The following is a 14311-nucleotide window of genomic DNA, read 5'->3' on the forward strand; positions in this document are numbered from 1 at the left end:
AAAGGTGGAAGAGATTTTAGAAATCATCGAATTCAACTTACCATTTTATAGATAAAGAGGGAATATGACTGTGAGGCAAGTCACGGCTAGCTTTGTGACCCTGGACAAGTCATTTAACCTCTGTCTGCCTCAGCTTCCTCAGCTATAAAATGGGGATAATAATATCATCTACTTCTCAGGGTTGTTGTGAGTATCAAATGAGAATATTTGTAAAGTGCTTAGCACAGTGCCTGGCACATAGTGGGTGCTTAATAAATACCTATTCAGATTTCAGGAAAATCTGGAAAAACTTACATGAACCAATGCTGAGTGAAATGAGCAGAACCAGGAGAACATTGTACACAGTAATAGCAACATTGTGTGATGATCAATTATGACTGACAACTCTTCTCAGCAAAACAATGATCCAAAATAATTCCGAAAGACTCATGATGGAAAATGCTATCCACATTTAGAGGAAGAACTGATGAAGTCTGAAGGCAGATTGAAGCATATTATTTTCACTTTGGGGGTTTTTTTCACGTTTTTTTTCCTTCTGTTCTGTTTCTTTTTTCACCACATGACTAATGTGGAAATATGTTTTACATCATTGCCCATGTATAACTTATATCAGATTGCTTGCCACCTTGGGCAGCAGGGAGGGAGAAAAATTTGGAACTCAAAATCTTTTAAAAAATGAAGGTTGAAAATTGTCTTTATGTGTAATTGGAAAAAATAAAATACTATTAAGTTCAAAAAATGCCTATTAAATCTAAGTCTGATCTAAATCTTAGAGAATTTGGACATATTTATTTTATTTGGATCAAATTTATGATTTCATTGGTGTAGGATCCTCCCAATGAAGATATTCCCTCTAGTGATACAGATCAGAACAGATCTGTCTTAGCATCTACATCTTATATCTACTATGAAATTTATAATCTTAAAGAGTTGCCTAAGACACTGACAGATTAAGTGATTTATACATACAGCTTTTAAAAAATTAAAGGGCATGAAATTTAATTTTTAAAAAAATTTTTCCTTTGTGACATTACTACCAAAAAGAGACTTTGTGGCTTATTGCACAGACCCATTTCCTCTAAAATATACAAAAATATCTTATTGCTTGACTATTAGCCCTGGGAGGCTTTTATGCAAACTGGGCCATCTCCCATGTGTAAATGGTAATCACTGTGCCTGAGATGTCTCCTCTCTCTGAGCTCTTCTCATTAGCCAGAATCGCTTCTCTCTCTTATATGGAGGCTTAATTTAATCCTAAATTCATGAGCTACAATCATGGGAACCATAGCCCTGTTGAAAACCTAAGCTGTCAATTCACTGACATAAAAGGAAGGGAAAGACAAGCAAGGCTTGGAAAGAGAGAAATTAGTTGCAAACAAACTCCATGTGCCCTCCAGGTACAAGCAGATGACAGACTGATATGTCTTCAATGAGACAGGTAAAGAAACAACGATATTCTTTACATCTTGACTACATGGGCCTTTGGATGATGCTGAAACAGCCCTGGATGGTAGAAGTGAGTTTGGTTTTCCTTTTTCTGATAATACTCACCCCAAAGAGTAAAGACGACACTGCCTGTTTTGAATCTGATGAGTCAAGCTGAACTTCTCATCAAGACAGATGGGCCAGGGCTTCTTTGTGCTTCCAGAATCACTCACCAGGCCACTCAGGACCAAGTGGTTGCATGAAATCTGTGAAGGTCACATATTTTTTTGTAAAAGACATTTAAGTCAAAACTGTATGTGTTTTTACTTATAGCCCCTAAAAGCTATAGGAGTATAGCCACGTCCTTCCTCATCAAGGGAAATAACCATTCTTGGGAGAACTGGAATAGAAACAGGTGAAAGGGAGGCAGTACAACATTTTAAATGCTTAAAAAAAAAACCCTAAATGCAAAGAATAGAGGGAGCCCGAAGGGACTTTGTTCCTAAAAGTTTAGGTTGGGTTTGGGAAATGGAGAGAAGTATTTGTTTTGTTGCATTGGCTTTCGGTAAGGAGTTGATAGGAAAGAAAACATGTTTTAAAATACTGTTGAGGGAGCATTTTAACTGTAACCTAGAGAAAGCTGAGTAGAATAGGATTTTAGACTTGGTAGAGGCCAGCTTGTAAATTCAGTTCAATTCATCAAAGCATTTATTAATCAGAATTTACAGTATTAATATATAATATTGATAAATGATCAGCATTTATTAAGCATCAGGTACCATGTTGGGTGCTATGGGCACAAAAAGACAAAAACAAAACAGTCCCTGCCCTCAAGGGGTTTACAGTCTACTGGCATGTAAATTCCTATCTTTACATATGAGTACAGAAAGCCAGAGAGGTTAAAAACATGGCTAATGTCATGCAGGTAATAAGTGCCAAGGTCAGAATTTGACACAGGTCCTCTGACGCCAAATCTGTTGCACTTGCCACTATACCATTATCCCTGTCTTATAACTGATATAACTAAGGCCCAGGGAAATTAGGTGACTTATTCAAAGTCACACAGTTTATAAATGGTTTGTTGTTGTTGTTAAGTCATTTTTCAAGTAATGTCTTCATGACCCCATTTGGGGTTTTCTTGGTAAAGATTCTAGAGTAGTTTGCCATTTCCTTCTCTAGATCATTTTACAGATGAGGAAACTGAGGCATACAGGGTTAAATGACTTGCCCAGGGCACACATCTAGTAAGTATCTGAGGCCAGATTAGAAAGATGAATCTTCCTGACTTTAGTGCCAGAGCTCTATAGAATCTGTGCATGTTTCCTGAGGGTAGCATGATCCAAATGAGAAAATTTTCTTTGAAAATAAAATTACTAAACTCTTCTGTAAAATAAATTTAAGAGGGATAATTTATGGAATTCTCTGTTCTGCTGGACTGGAGAAACCTCTCATGGAGTTGGACATATGCTCAGATACATTCTGTGGGACATGTGTTCTAATCCCTTGCTAAAAGATAGGTATCTTAAGCAACTCCTAATTGGTCACCAGTTGTGTCAAAGATCAATTAAACGCAGAATCAGGAGAAGCTGACTATTTGGTGGGCTACAAAAGGCACTGAGGAGAAATATCTCTCTCCCTCCTCCCCCTCCCTTTCCCCCTCCTCCTTTATCCTTTAGGATTTCCAGAAAACAAAAGGGAGTTCTCCTCTCCTCTCTAGCCATCCCATAAGCACATATTCCATAAAAAAAGGATCAAAGCATGCGTCCAGTTCTGTGAGAGCTACCCCAGTCCAATAGATGAAAGAGATCCTCAGATCATTAGTGTTTCAAAATAAAGACAAGTAAGAAAACCAAAGAAAATGTGTATAAAAATGTGTTTTTAAAAAAAAAAGTCAACTTCTCTGATCTCAGCTGTACCCTAAGCAAACATGCTATTCATCTGGGGAGACTTTGAGTGCCTACATGGCTTATACAGCTGCAGCTCTGAGAGCTAAAAGCAACATTTACTGTTGCCAAGATAGTGATCTTACCAAGCAGTGGTATGTTTTCTCAGCCCAGCAAGAAGCACAGCAAAATGCTTCACTCTCTAAGGAAGATCTATGAATTTAAGGCAACTCTAGCTACTTTCCAGAAGACGGGTAAACATGCGAAATGCAAATTTTATTTTTAATGCTATGTTGTTTGTAAGTGGTTTGAAAAATACATAGTAAGGGATAACCCCAGGCTTCTCTGAGACATCTGAAAAATAGAAAAGGCACCTTGGGCTCAACTATCCTTGCACTGAATTGATTTTTCCAAAATTACAATAAAAGCACAGCTAATTATGTTGGTCTCATCAGATGATATATGCAACTTCATTAATCTTCCTAATACTTGGAGGTTACATGGCCAACCACTCTTGTCACATATTTGTCAGGGAGTTAGTTCTAAGTACAATTTTAAATTGGGGGTTTGGAGGAGGGGCCTGGGGACAGGTTAAGGAGAAATCTAGTGGAAATACCACAACCCCAGAATCATCTGTTGATTCCTCTCGTTCCCTGCTTTTTTTAAAGTTTTTGTCTATTTTTTTCTGCTCTAGTGAAAACAAAATCACAAATTTTATATATGTGTATATATGCACACACACACACACACACACACACACATATATAAAATGTAGAAAACTATGTTGAACCTCCTTTCAAAAACTTGAACTAGTAGGGGCAGCTAGGTGGTGCAGTGGATAGAGCACCTGCCTTGGAGTCAGCAAGACCTCAGTTCAAATCTCACCTCAGAAACTTGCCAACTGTGTAACCCTGGTCAAGTAACTTACCTCTGCTTGCCTTTCTCCCCCGCTCCCCCAAAAGAGAACTGATACTAGCACAAAGTATGTAGGGCATAAAAGAAAAAGTGCTAGACTGGGGAGTCAGAAGGCTTAGATTCTAGTACTTACTCTATAGCTCTGTGACCCTTAACAGCTCACTTAATTCAACAAGCATTTATTAAATATCTACTAGGTGGCAAAACGTTGTGCTACCTCTCTGGGCCTCAGTTTCCTCTTTTGTAAAATGAGAGGGTTGGACAAGAGGACAGATAAGATCCTTTCCTTATCTAATATTTCATGCATGTTCATTAAGTTTTATGAAGTGGGAAACTCAAACTTTTAACCATGGCTGACAATAACCAGGGTTATTTTTTAACTTAAATGAAAATTGCAGTATACAAGGGGTTGAAAAATGCATTTCTTTTCCTTCCACATATTTCATCTGACCAAGTACAGTTGTTATCATTATTGGAAGGAAAAGTCCTCCATTCCAATATCTTTTTATGGTTCTACCTTCTCTCAGAGGATCACAATAAAATGAAGGAATTTCTTGGTCTTGTGCTTTTTATTATTATATCTTTCAAAAGCATTAACATCAAAGACCAACTGGGAACATTGGACAGTGTTTCCCAATTACAATTCTCCTATATAAAAAAAAAAAGTTAAATATTGGTTACTTTACTTTTCTGGATAAGATTTATAGTCAAGGATTCATGAAATTCCTTGTAAATAAATAAGTAAAACTAGAATAACTTATTTATAATCCAACTCAGATAATTAGTTTCTGTTTTCTTCAATTTCCCCCTTGCAATTTTAATCATAAAAAGTGGATGGATAGATAAAAAGGCATACTCTAGAAAATAAACCTATGTGGACAAGCATAAATTAATTAATAAAATAAGTGACTATTGTATCCTGCTGCATTTTGTGTCCTGAATCTAAGAAGAGTGGGTAGAAAGAATGCTTGAAAAATTGCACCCCATTATGTAAAATATATTTCAAATACCATTATTATGTTTATGCTGTATCATTAACCAGAGGAGCTCAAGGGGAATCCATGGTTTAAAGAATGTTTTATTTCAATTTCATAGACATCTCACTTCATTCAGTAGGCATAATCACAAGAAGTTCCACATAACGTCAAATTTTTGGAAATCAAGTCAAATTTGAAATGTACTCAGCTCACCATTTAAAGCAAGGGTTCTTGAACTAGGATTCGTGAATTTGTTTTTCTTAATATTTAATAATATATTTCAATATAATTGGCTTGCTTTGTAATCCTATATATTTTATTTTATAAATTAAAAATATTATTCTGAGAAGAGACCTATACATTGTATCAGATTGTCAAAGAAATGGACCTCTGTGATATCAAATTGTTTATTGTCTTAGGGAGGAGGGAGAGAAAAAATCTAGAACTCAAAATTTTATGAAAATCAATGTTAAAATTGTCTTTACATGCAATTGAAAAAAAAAGATACAATTTTTTTTTTTAAAGAAAACTGATGAGCAAGGTGCTTTCGGAAAAACTTATATGAACTCATGAAAAGTGAAGTGATTATAACCAGGAGAACATTGCACACGGTAACAGCAATATTGTATGGATGATCAACTGTGAAAGACTTAGCTACTCTGATCAAGACCGTGATCCAAGACACTTCCCAAGGATCCGCGATAAAAAATGCCATCCACTTCCAGAAAGAGAATTGATGAGCTCTGAATGCAAATTAAAGTATACTTTTAAAATTTTTTCTTTATTGTTTTATTTTTTGTTTTCTTTTGTAACATGATTTATATGGAAATACATTTGGTATGACCTCACATGTATAATCAAAATCAAATTGCTGGCCTTCTCATGGAGAGGAGATGAGCTGAAAGGAGAAAATTTGGATCTCAATTTAAAAAAAAAAAACTGCTAAGTTTTTTATATGTAATTGGGAAATATTTAACCAAATGAAAAAACAATTTTAAAAGATTCTGTGATAGATCCTTGTGTAAGGCTACCTTCCACAAGGTAAATCATCACTTCCTAATTTATAGTTTTATAAGCTTGTATTTTTATATATTGGGTTTTCTTAAAGCAGAGCATGTAGGAAACTTGATATAATTTTGGTTATTTCTCTTATTTAACTTCTGAAGGATAAGACCACAAAGCCTTCAGCAACTTTTTATTTCTTTTCTCCCCCTTTCCTTTTAAAATGATTTCGGTTGCTTGAAATCACTATGTTATCGTAGCCAGACACTCCCCAAGGCATGTTTCCTGAAGGCATATGGCTTGGGGAGCTGCCATCAGAGGTTGAACAGGAAGGCTTATCTGAAAATAGCACAGTCCTTATCGTGCTTCATGGCTTCATGTTTGCCAGCCTTCAATGTCTGACATTTCTCAGGACCTAGAAGAATATAGAACTATCTTTTCCACTTGAAGAAAATACTGCTTTCATTAACATGAGTGCAATATTATGCTGGATTAGCAAGCAAGGTCTTATCCAAAAACTCAGATGGGCTTGCTGGTGTTTCATTAAAGTACAGGCAACAACATATGAAACATAAGGCCTTCATGTATAGGAGAAATCCTCCCGCCCCTCTCCATAGCAAAATAATTAAGAAAAACATCACCATAAAATGACGTGAGTGGGATTCATTTCAGCAGCATTAGAGTATTTATTATTGTGTTGCCCATTAGGATTCTCCAAGGCTAATTGAGATAATTTTAAGTAACAGGAAATCGTGTATTACTGCAGGCTTGCATACTGTCATTGTTAAAATAGGTTCTAAATGAGGTGTTCATGGTTAAAAAAACTAAAAAAAAAAAAAAGCTTTGCCATCCAGCATGTAGGAGGAATGAAAAACACTGGTTAGCAAAAAATTCTAGAATTTCAGAACCATAGAATGTGGACTGACAATTAATTTATCTTATCTAATTTCAATTGGGGCGGGGGGGGGGGGGGGGCGAAGGTAGGTGGCCCTGGAATCAGGAGGACCTTAGTTCAAATGTGGCCTCAGACACTTAGTAGCTGTGTGACCCTGGGCAAGTCACTTAACCCTTTTTGCCTCAGTTTCCTCATCTGTAAAATGAGCTAGAAAAGTAAACGGTAAAATACTCCAGTATCTTGGCCAAGAAAACACCAAAACGGGTAATGAAGAGTCAGACATGACTTTAAATGATTGAACGACAAATCTCAGTTGAACACTCATTGCTCTACAATGATGCTTCATCCTTCCCTGATTGAATCTATCACACTCTCCATTCCTGATTGTTTCTAGTCTTCTCTCCCCAGATTCCCTCAGCAGAGGACCCCTACTTTACTGAGAAATAGAGACTGACTGTCCTTCATGACTCCTTAGTCTATCTCTTGCCTTGGTGGCTTCCCACAAACAGTTCTGCGGGCCTGGAATGGACTCTTTCCCTTATCTCTTCTTAGAATCCAAAACTTCCTTCAAAGCTCAGCTCCCATGTCTCCTTTTCTCATGCTCCTAATTGTTCTTTCCTTAAATGTTCCTGTATTTGCATTTACTCAATCATAGTGTTATATCCTCCAGTTGAAAGTAAGCAATTTGAAGGTATTTTGCACCCATAGGGCCTAACCTGGTGCCTAGTATGTATTAAGTACTTCACAACTATTTGTTTAATTGAATTGACCAGAGACTCGGGGAATTTGAGTTAATTATCTGTCACAAGCAATCTCCCTCATTAATTTCTCTTGCTTCTGCTATGGTACCTAAAAATTAAAGAAAGAGTAACCATTTGTCCTCGTAAATCACTGCTGTTTGCAAAAGCCTTGTCCAGTCTTGGGGGTCTAACTTAGTTTCTTTATAAGCAGGACACTAAATAACAGCCCTCTAGAAACTTACGCTAATTCCAGCACTGTCTGACTGTTCAGTTTACATTTGCCTCTGTCGAGTCCCAAGATATAAAATATTTTTATCATGGGGGTCATTCAGGAGATGATTTCAAGAGCTTTCTGGTTGGCAAGATGCAGGCACATGAATGGTAACTGCAAAGTAAAAATAGCCAACTTACAACACTTCACAATAACCCTGTGAGATAAGCACTACTATAGCTTTCACTTTTCAGATAGGGAAACTGAGGTAATGAGGTTGGTTATATGATTTGCAAAGGATTCTTGTCTAAGGCAGGATTAGAGCAACTTTATCCATTAGGCCACAGTGCTCCTTATGATAAGGTATAGACAGTAGAGATGACTCTTATTGAGTGAATAATTGGGCCCACTCTAGATTATTGTGAATATATTCAACAATTACTATAAAACTATTGATTTAAAGGGCAGCTAGGTGGTAAAGTGAATAGAGCACTAGGCTTAGAATCAGGAAGACTCATCCTCATGAGTTCAAATTTGGCCTCAGATGCTTCCTGGCTGTGTGACCCTGGGCAAGCCTATTTGCCTCAGTTTCTTCATTTGTAAAATGAGCTGGAGAAGGAAATGGCAAACCACTCCAATATCTTTGCCAAGAAAACCCCAAATGGGCCATGAAGAGTCAGACATGACTGAAATGACTCAACAATCGATTTTAAGTTATGTTTCTTAAGAACTCTTTTTTTTAATTTAATGAAGGTTTCTTTAAAATGACATCGAATGTGGAGTCAGGAGAGCTGATTCTGCTACTAAATTAGCTGTGGGACCTCATGCAACTCACTTAGCTCCTCTAGTTTTAGTTCCTTCATCAGCAAAATGGGGAGACTGGACTAAATAAAATATGATTTCTTCCAATTCTCCAGTTCTGTGAGTCTATGATTTATTCCTTAGGCTGTTTATTTTTAAAATGTTTTTCTCTCTTGGGACATCAACCATAAGAAAGACCTGACAGGAACTTGAAAGGATCATTTCATACTTCCAAGAGCTTCCTTATGGTTTTTTTTAAGCTACTTGAAGACATATAGTTGGCAGGTTTATTTTATTTTATTTTTGTAGCAGAGCCTATGGTTCCCAGATCCAATTCATAACAGCTCCCATCTTCCCCTAGGGTGTATCAAAGGCTTCAATAAGCTGAAGCTAAGAATTTAAGCTTTCTGATCCTTCATGTAAAATCAAGAGATAAAATGACAGCACAATGGAGAGATTAAACAATTCTAATTAAAATACAGAAATAACTTTCAAGTCCAAGTATCCAACAAGTTGATTTGTGACAAGCTAAAATGAAATTCTGTAGAGGGATTAATTTATCATCCCATTACTCATAATTAAATGCCTAATTCAGGAAGATTTTACTTCCTCTGTGAATGAAAAAAAGATTAAAGTTCTTATGATTTTCTGATTATGCTATATGAGAAGAGAAAAGGATACCCCCTTCCTCCAAGCTGGTCTGCTGGGTCTTCTAGAATAGTGTTGTCAAACTCAGAAACAAGGGCCACTAAACTGTATAGATCCCTGCCTGTACATATTGACTTAGAAAACCACTTACCAGCATTATCTATGTTTTATTGTATTTTTGTTTATGTTAAAAAATATTTCCCAAATTATATTTTAATCTGGTTCCTCACACTCAAGAGGGTTGGTAAACTCATGGGGCCCCACAGGCTATGTGCTTACTCTCTTCCAGAATTCTAGGCTTCTTTGCTTCACTAAAGCTGGGGCTGTGGAAAATGGAGACTGCTGTGGAAGGAGTGAAATTGGGCCACAGAGCTAGAAAGGAACTGAGAGCCCATCTATCCCAGCTCCCTCAACCCAACAATCAGTCAATAAGCATTTGTTAAGTTAATTATGTTCCAAGCACTGTGCTAAGCAACGGGAATAAAAAGAAAAGCAAAGGGGCTCCCTGACCTCAGGGAGTTTACATTCTAATGGGAGTAAAAATGTAAATGTATATGAAGCAAGGGCAGCTAGGTGGTACAGTGGCTAGTGCACTGGGCTTGGAATCAGAAAGACTCATCTTCACGAGTTCAAATCCAGCCTCCAACACTTACTAGCTGTGGGCAAATCACTTAATCCTGTTTGCCTCAGTTTTCTCATCTGCAAAATGATCTAGAGAAGGAAATGGCAAACTACCCCAGTAGCTATGCCAAGAAAATGACACAACAACAACCACATATGAAATAAATATAATACAAGGTAACCTTGAGAGGAGAAAGAAAGCTCCAGGGGCCAGGAAAGTCCTCCTATAGAAGGAGTTAAGTTTTGAAGGAATCCAGGGATTATAAAACACAGAGGTGAGGAGGGACAGCATTTCAGGCTTTGGATAGCCAGTGCTAAGACAGGGGCATGAGAGATGAAGTATTGTGCGTGAGGAGCCTCAAGGAAGCCAGTATAGCTGGATTGTAGACAGTGTGGAGAAGGGAGAAATATAAGCTTTAAATATTAGAGTTTTTATTTGCTCCTGGAGTTTAGGGAAAACCACGGGAGTTTACTGAGCAGGGAAATTTCATGATCATACTTGCACTTTAGGAAAATCACTTTGGAGACTATGGAGAATGGACTGGAGCAGGGAGAGCTTATGGCAGAGAAATTAATTAAGGAAACTAATGCAATAATCTAGGAGAGAAGTGATAAGGGCCTGAATTAAGGTGATGGTTGTGTGAGTGAAAAGAAGGGGATGTACAGAACAGATGTGGTTGTTTGTCCTTCATTCTGGAAGAGGACCATGACATCAGGAAGGTGATGCCATGACTTGCAAGTGAATTAGATTTAAGTGAGGGAGGGCTGTGCAAAGTAAACAGCCTCACTTTCTTCTCTGGAGCCATTTGGGTCCAGTGACACGATATAGATCAGGATGACTGGAGATGGCCCTGGATGCAGTGGGAGATCTTGGCCTTTTTAAGCTAAGGTCCTTGGGAGTTCTCACTTTGACTGAGGCAACACCCATTCAGTGTTTAAGGCTAGGTAAGAAATGAGCCAAGCCATGCCCCCTTTTACCTAATCAAAAAAACAAAAACAAAAAAACCAGAAACAATTGCTGTTTACATTCACTCTGAGCCATCAAATAATGACTACTAAGTGGAGCTTGGGCTGGGACCTATTGTTGGCCAATCAATGATAGTCAGAGTGAATTGGGTTTAAGGTATGGTCTTTAAGAAAAAAATCTAGCCCATAAACCCCAAGATATCTTGCTAGCTAGGTTTCAGCCATAAAAATTTACATTCCTTTGGGCAGAGTACCCACAGGTAAAGGCATGATACCCTATGTGGACAGAGGGAGAGGAAGATGATGTGGTAGAACAGAGATGCCAAACACAGCACCAGTAGGCAATTTTTGGCCCACAGACCTCATGAGGGTGACCTGAATCAGGCTAAATGTAATTGGGAAATATTTAACAAAATAATTAAACATTCAATAAAGACATAGATAATTTCAAGTTGTGGTGCTCTAAGTCAATATGAGACCCATTAGCATCCTTGCATACAATTTACTGGCCCCATTTCTATTTAAGTTTGATAACACTGTTGTAGAGACACCAACAAGATCTGGCATTGATTGGATATGTGGAGTGATTGAGAGTTGGAGAGTAACACTGTGGTTGTGAGTCTAGATTAATGTAAAGATCATGGTACCATTAACTGTACTAGGGAAATTTGAGAGCCACATGGGCTTAGGGAAAGAAATGAAGGAATGACTTCTGATTTGGACAAACTGAGTTTGAGATACCAATGAGATATCCAGTTTCAAACGTTCAACACACAATTGGCAATGGAGGAGTGGAGCTCAAGAAAAAGACTAGGGCTATATGTGAAGATCTGGAAATTATGGGGGGCAGCTAGGTGGCGCAGTGGATAGAGCACCAGCCCGGAAGTCAGGAGGACCTGAGTTCAAATCTGGCCTCAGACCAAACACTTGACACTTACTAGCTATGTGACCCTGGACAAGCCACTTAACCCCAATTGCGCAAAAAAAAAAAATCTGGAAATTATGTACATAGAGATGATAATTGAACTACTTAAAGCAGTTGAGTTTATCAAGTATGAGAGTATACATAGAAAAGAGAAGAGGGCCAGCCCTATTTTATAGATGAAACTGAGGCCCAGGAAGGTTGTGCCCAAAGTCATAGGTAGGAATCATCAGAGGCAAGATTTCAATCTGGGTATTTTGCTTCTAGAACCAGTGTTCTTTCCATTGTACTATGCACAAGTTAAGGCACTAAGTAATGGATCTCCAAAACCCACACCTGAGTTAGAAATATAGTTATATTTGTTGTGATAATCATTCCTAGATTACTGGTAGTTAGAGCTCATCAGTTTCTAACTCAGCGGAAGCTCTCCACTCAGTAGTTAGATTTCTCTTGGGCTCTTATTTCACTTATGTCTCTTGGGGTCAAGCAGCTCTGAAAATGGAAACTCCTGACTGACCTGTCAAGAATTATCAACTGCCTAAAACTGATATTCCTTCCACCCCCATCAGGTCAGCAACCAGAGGAGTTGTGCAAAAACTGCCAGAGCTTGTTAAGTCATTGCATAAAGCCCTAACCTCTCTAATGATTTAAAATGTGAGAGCTTGAGCGAGTATGTGGTTTCATTTTCTGTTCATTATTATAACCATAGGTCCCAGCTAACACACTTAATTCTGCCAAGAAAGTCTGTGGCAGAGATATAAGAGTGGATGGATCCTTCTAAATGTAGCAGGGACTTAATACAACGTCTTTCTTCTTTGTCTCTTTACCTGGTTATTCACGAGTTGAGATCATGATTTTCAATGCAACTTTTCAAAGTTTTTTATAAAATGCTAAAGGATGTCATTTCTTGAAGGATCATAAATTTAGGACTGGAAAAGACTTCAGAGGTTATGTAGCTCAACTCTCTTACTTCACAAATGAGAAAACAGACTCCAAGAGATGAAGTTACTTGTCCAAGATCACACAGATTAGTGATAAACTTGGGATTCATAGTCAAGTCCTTTGACTCCAAATCCAGGAAAATATTTCAGACAGCTAGATGGCACAGTGAATGGAGCACCGGACCTGAGTCAGTCCTGAACTCAGGAAGACCTGAGTTCAAATTTGACCTCAAACACTTCTAGCTGTGTGACCATAGGCTTAATCCATTTGCCTCAGTTTCCTCATCTGTAGAATGAAGACAATAATGGTACCTACTTTGTAGGGTTGTTGCGAGGGTCAAATGAGATGAGTATAAAGTGCTTAGTGAAATAGCTTGCACATAGTAAAGGCTATATAAACGTTAGCTTTTATTAAATAGAGGGCCTATTATCCACCTCTACTGAAGATGATAGATGTAAGCAGCTCAGCCTCAGAAATCAGCCCCAAATCTCTATCAGATGTTGCTCTTAGCGCTCGGGCATCATTGAGATCACCTGTAACTCCATCTTCTTCTCTCCTTTTCCCCCAGAAATCTCCTTGAGGAGAAATGACAATCATATCTTTCACATCTATTTAACATTAGCTTAGATAAGCATAATAGCATAAAATCCAACCTGGGTGGTGCTGATATATTTCAGGAACCTCATGGCTTCTTCATTCAGGGACTGAGATGGACTTGCCCAAGGCTGGAGATCAATATGCCAACGGAACTATAACAGAGAAAAGTCAGTCAATCAGCTAGCAAGCATGGATGAAGCACTTTCTATGGGTTAGGTGCTGCACTAGGGATACAAATAAAGGCAAAAATCAACTACTCAGTCCCTGCTTTCAGGGAACATACACTGTAATGGAGGAAATAATATGTAAATATCAAGGTCCATAGAAGATACCTAGAGTATACAAAAGTAAAAGAGGAAGGAATTCTCAGTGGAAAGCACCAAGGAAGGCCACAGGATGGATTGGAGTAGGGAGATGGAGAAACTTGAGAATGGAGACCAACTAGAAGGATATTTTGGTAGTCTAGGAAAGAGGTATCAGGAGTCTGAAATAGGGTTGTGGTTAAATGAGTAGAAAGATGATAAGGGCATACACCAGGGTAATGGCAGCATCAGAGGACAGAAGAGGAAATATTTGAGAGATGCTGCAAAGGTGGAATTGATGGGCCTTCACAACAGGTTGATTATGGGGTGGGGGGGGAGATAGTGGGGAGTCAAAGACAATAACTATATTGTGAGCCTGAGATGTTGGGAGGGTGGTGTTGACCTCCACAGTAATAGGTAATTTAGCATAGGGAGCAGGGAAAAGAGGAGGTTTAGGGTGAAAG

The 14311-nt window shown here is 38.1% G+C and overlaps 1 protein-coding gene across 3 annotated transcripts in view; it reads right to left on the reverse strand.

Moving 5' to 3' along the window:
- The window catches only part of METTL24 (methyltransferase like 24), a 228566-nt gene that overhangs the window by 161591 nt on the left and 52664 nt on the right, over positions 1-14311 (reverse strand). For 2 of the 3 annotated variants that reach the window (XM_027855690.1, XM_027855688.1), the window contains exons 2-3: positions 13602-13697; positions 1552-1691 (exon numbers count right to left, since the gene is read on the reverse strand). In XM_027855690.1, the coding sequence (XP_027711491.1) occupies positions 1552-1691; positions 13602-13697 (236 nt within the window). Of the gene's footprint in view, positions 1-1551; positions 1692-13601; positions 13698-14311 lie in introns of those variants that run through there. The other variant, XM_027855692.1, reaches the window with a different exon arrangement.

This window comes from Vombatus ursinus, unplaced genomic scaffold, assembly GCF_900497805.2.
Source record: "Vombatus ursinus unplaced genomic scaffold, bare-nosed wombat genome assembly UNPS02000582.1, whole genome shotgun sequence".
NCBI lineage: Eukaryota > Metazoa > Chordata > Mammalia > Diprotodontia > Vombatidae > Vombatus > Vombatus ursinus.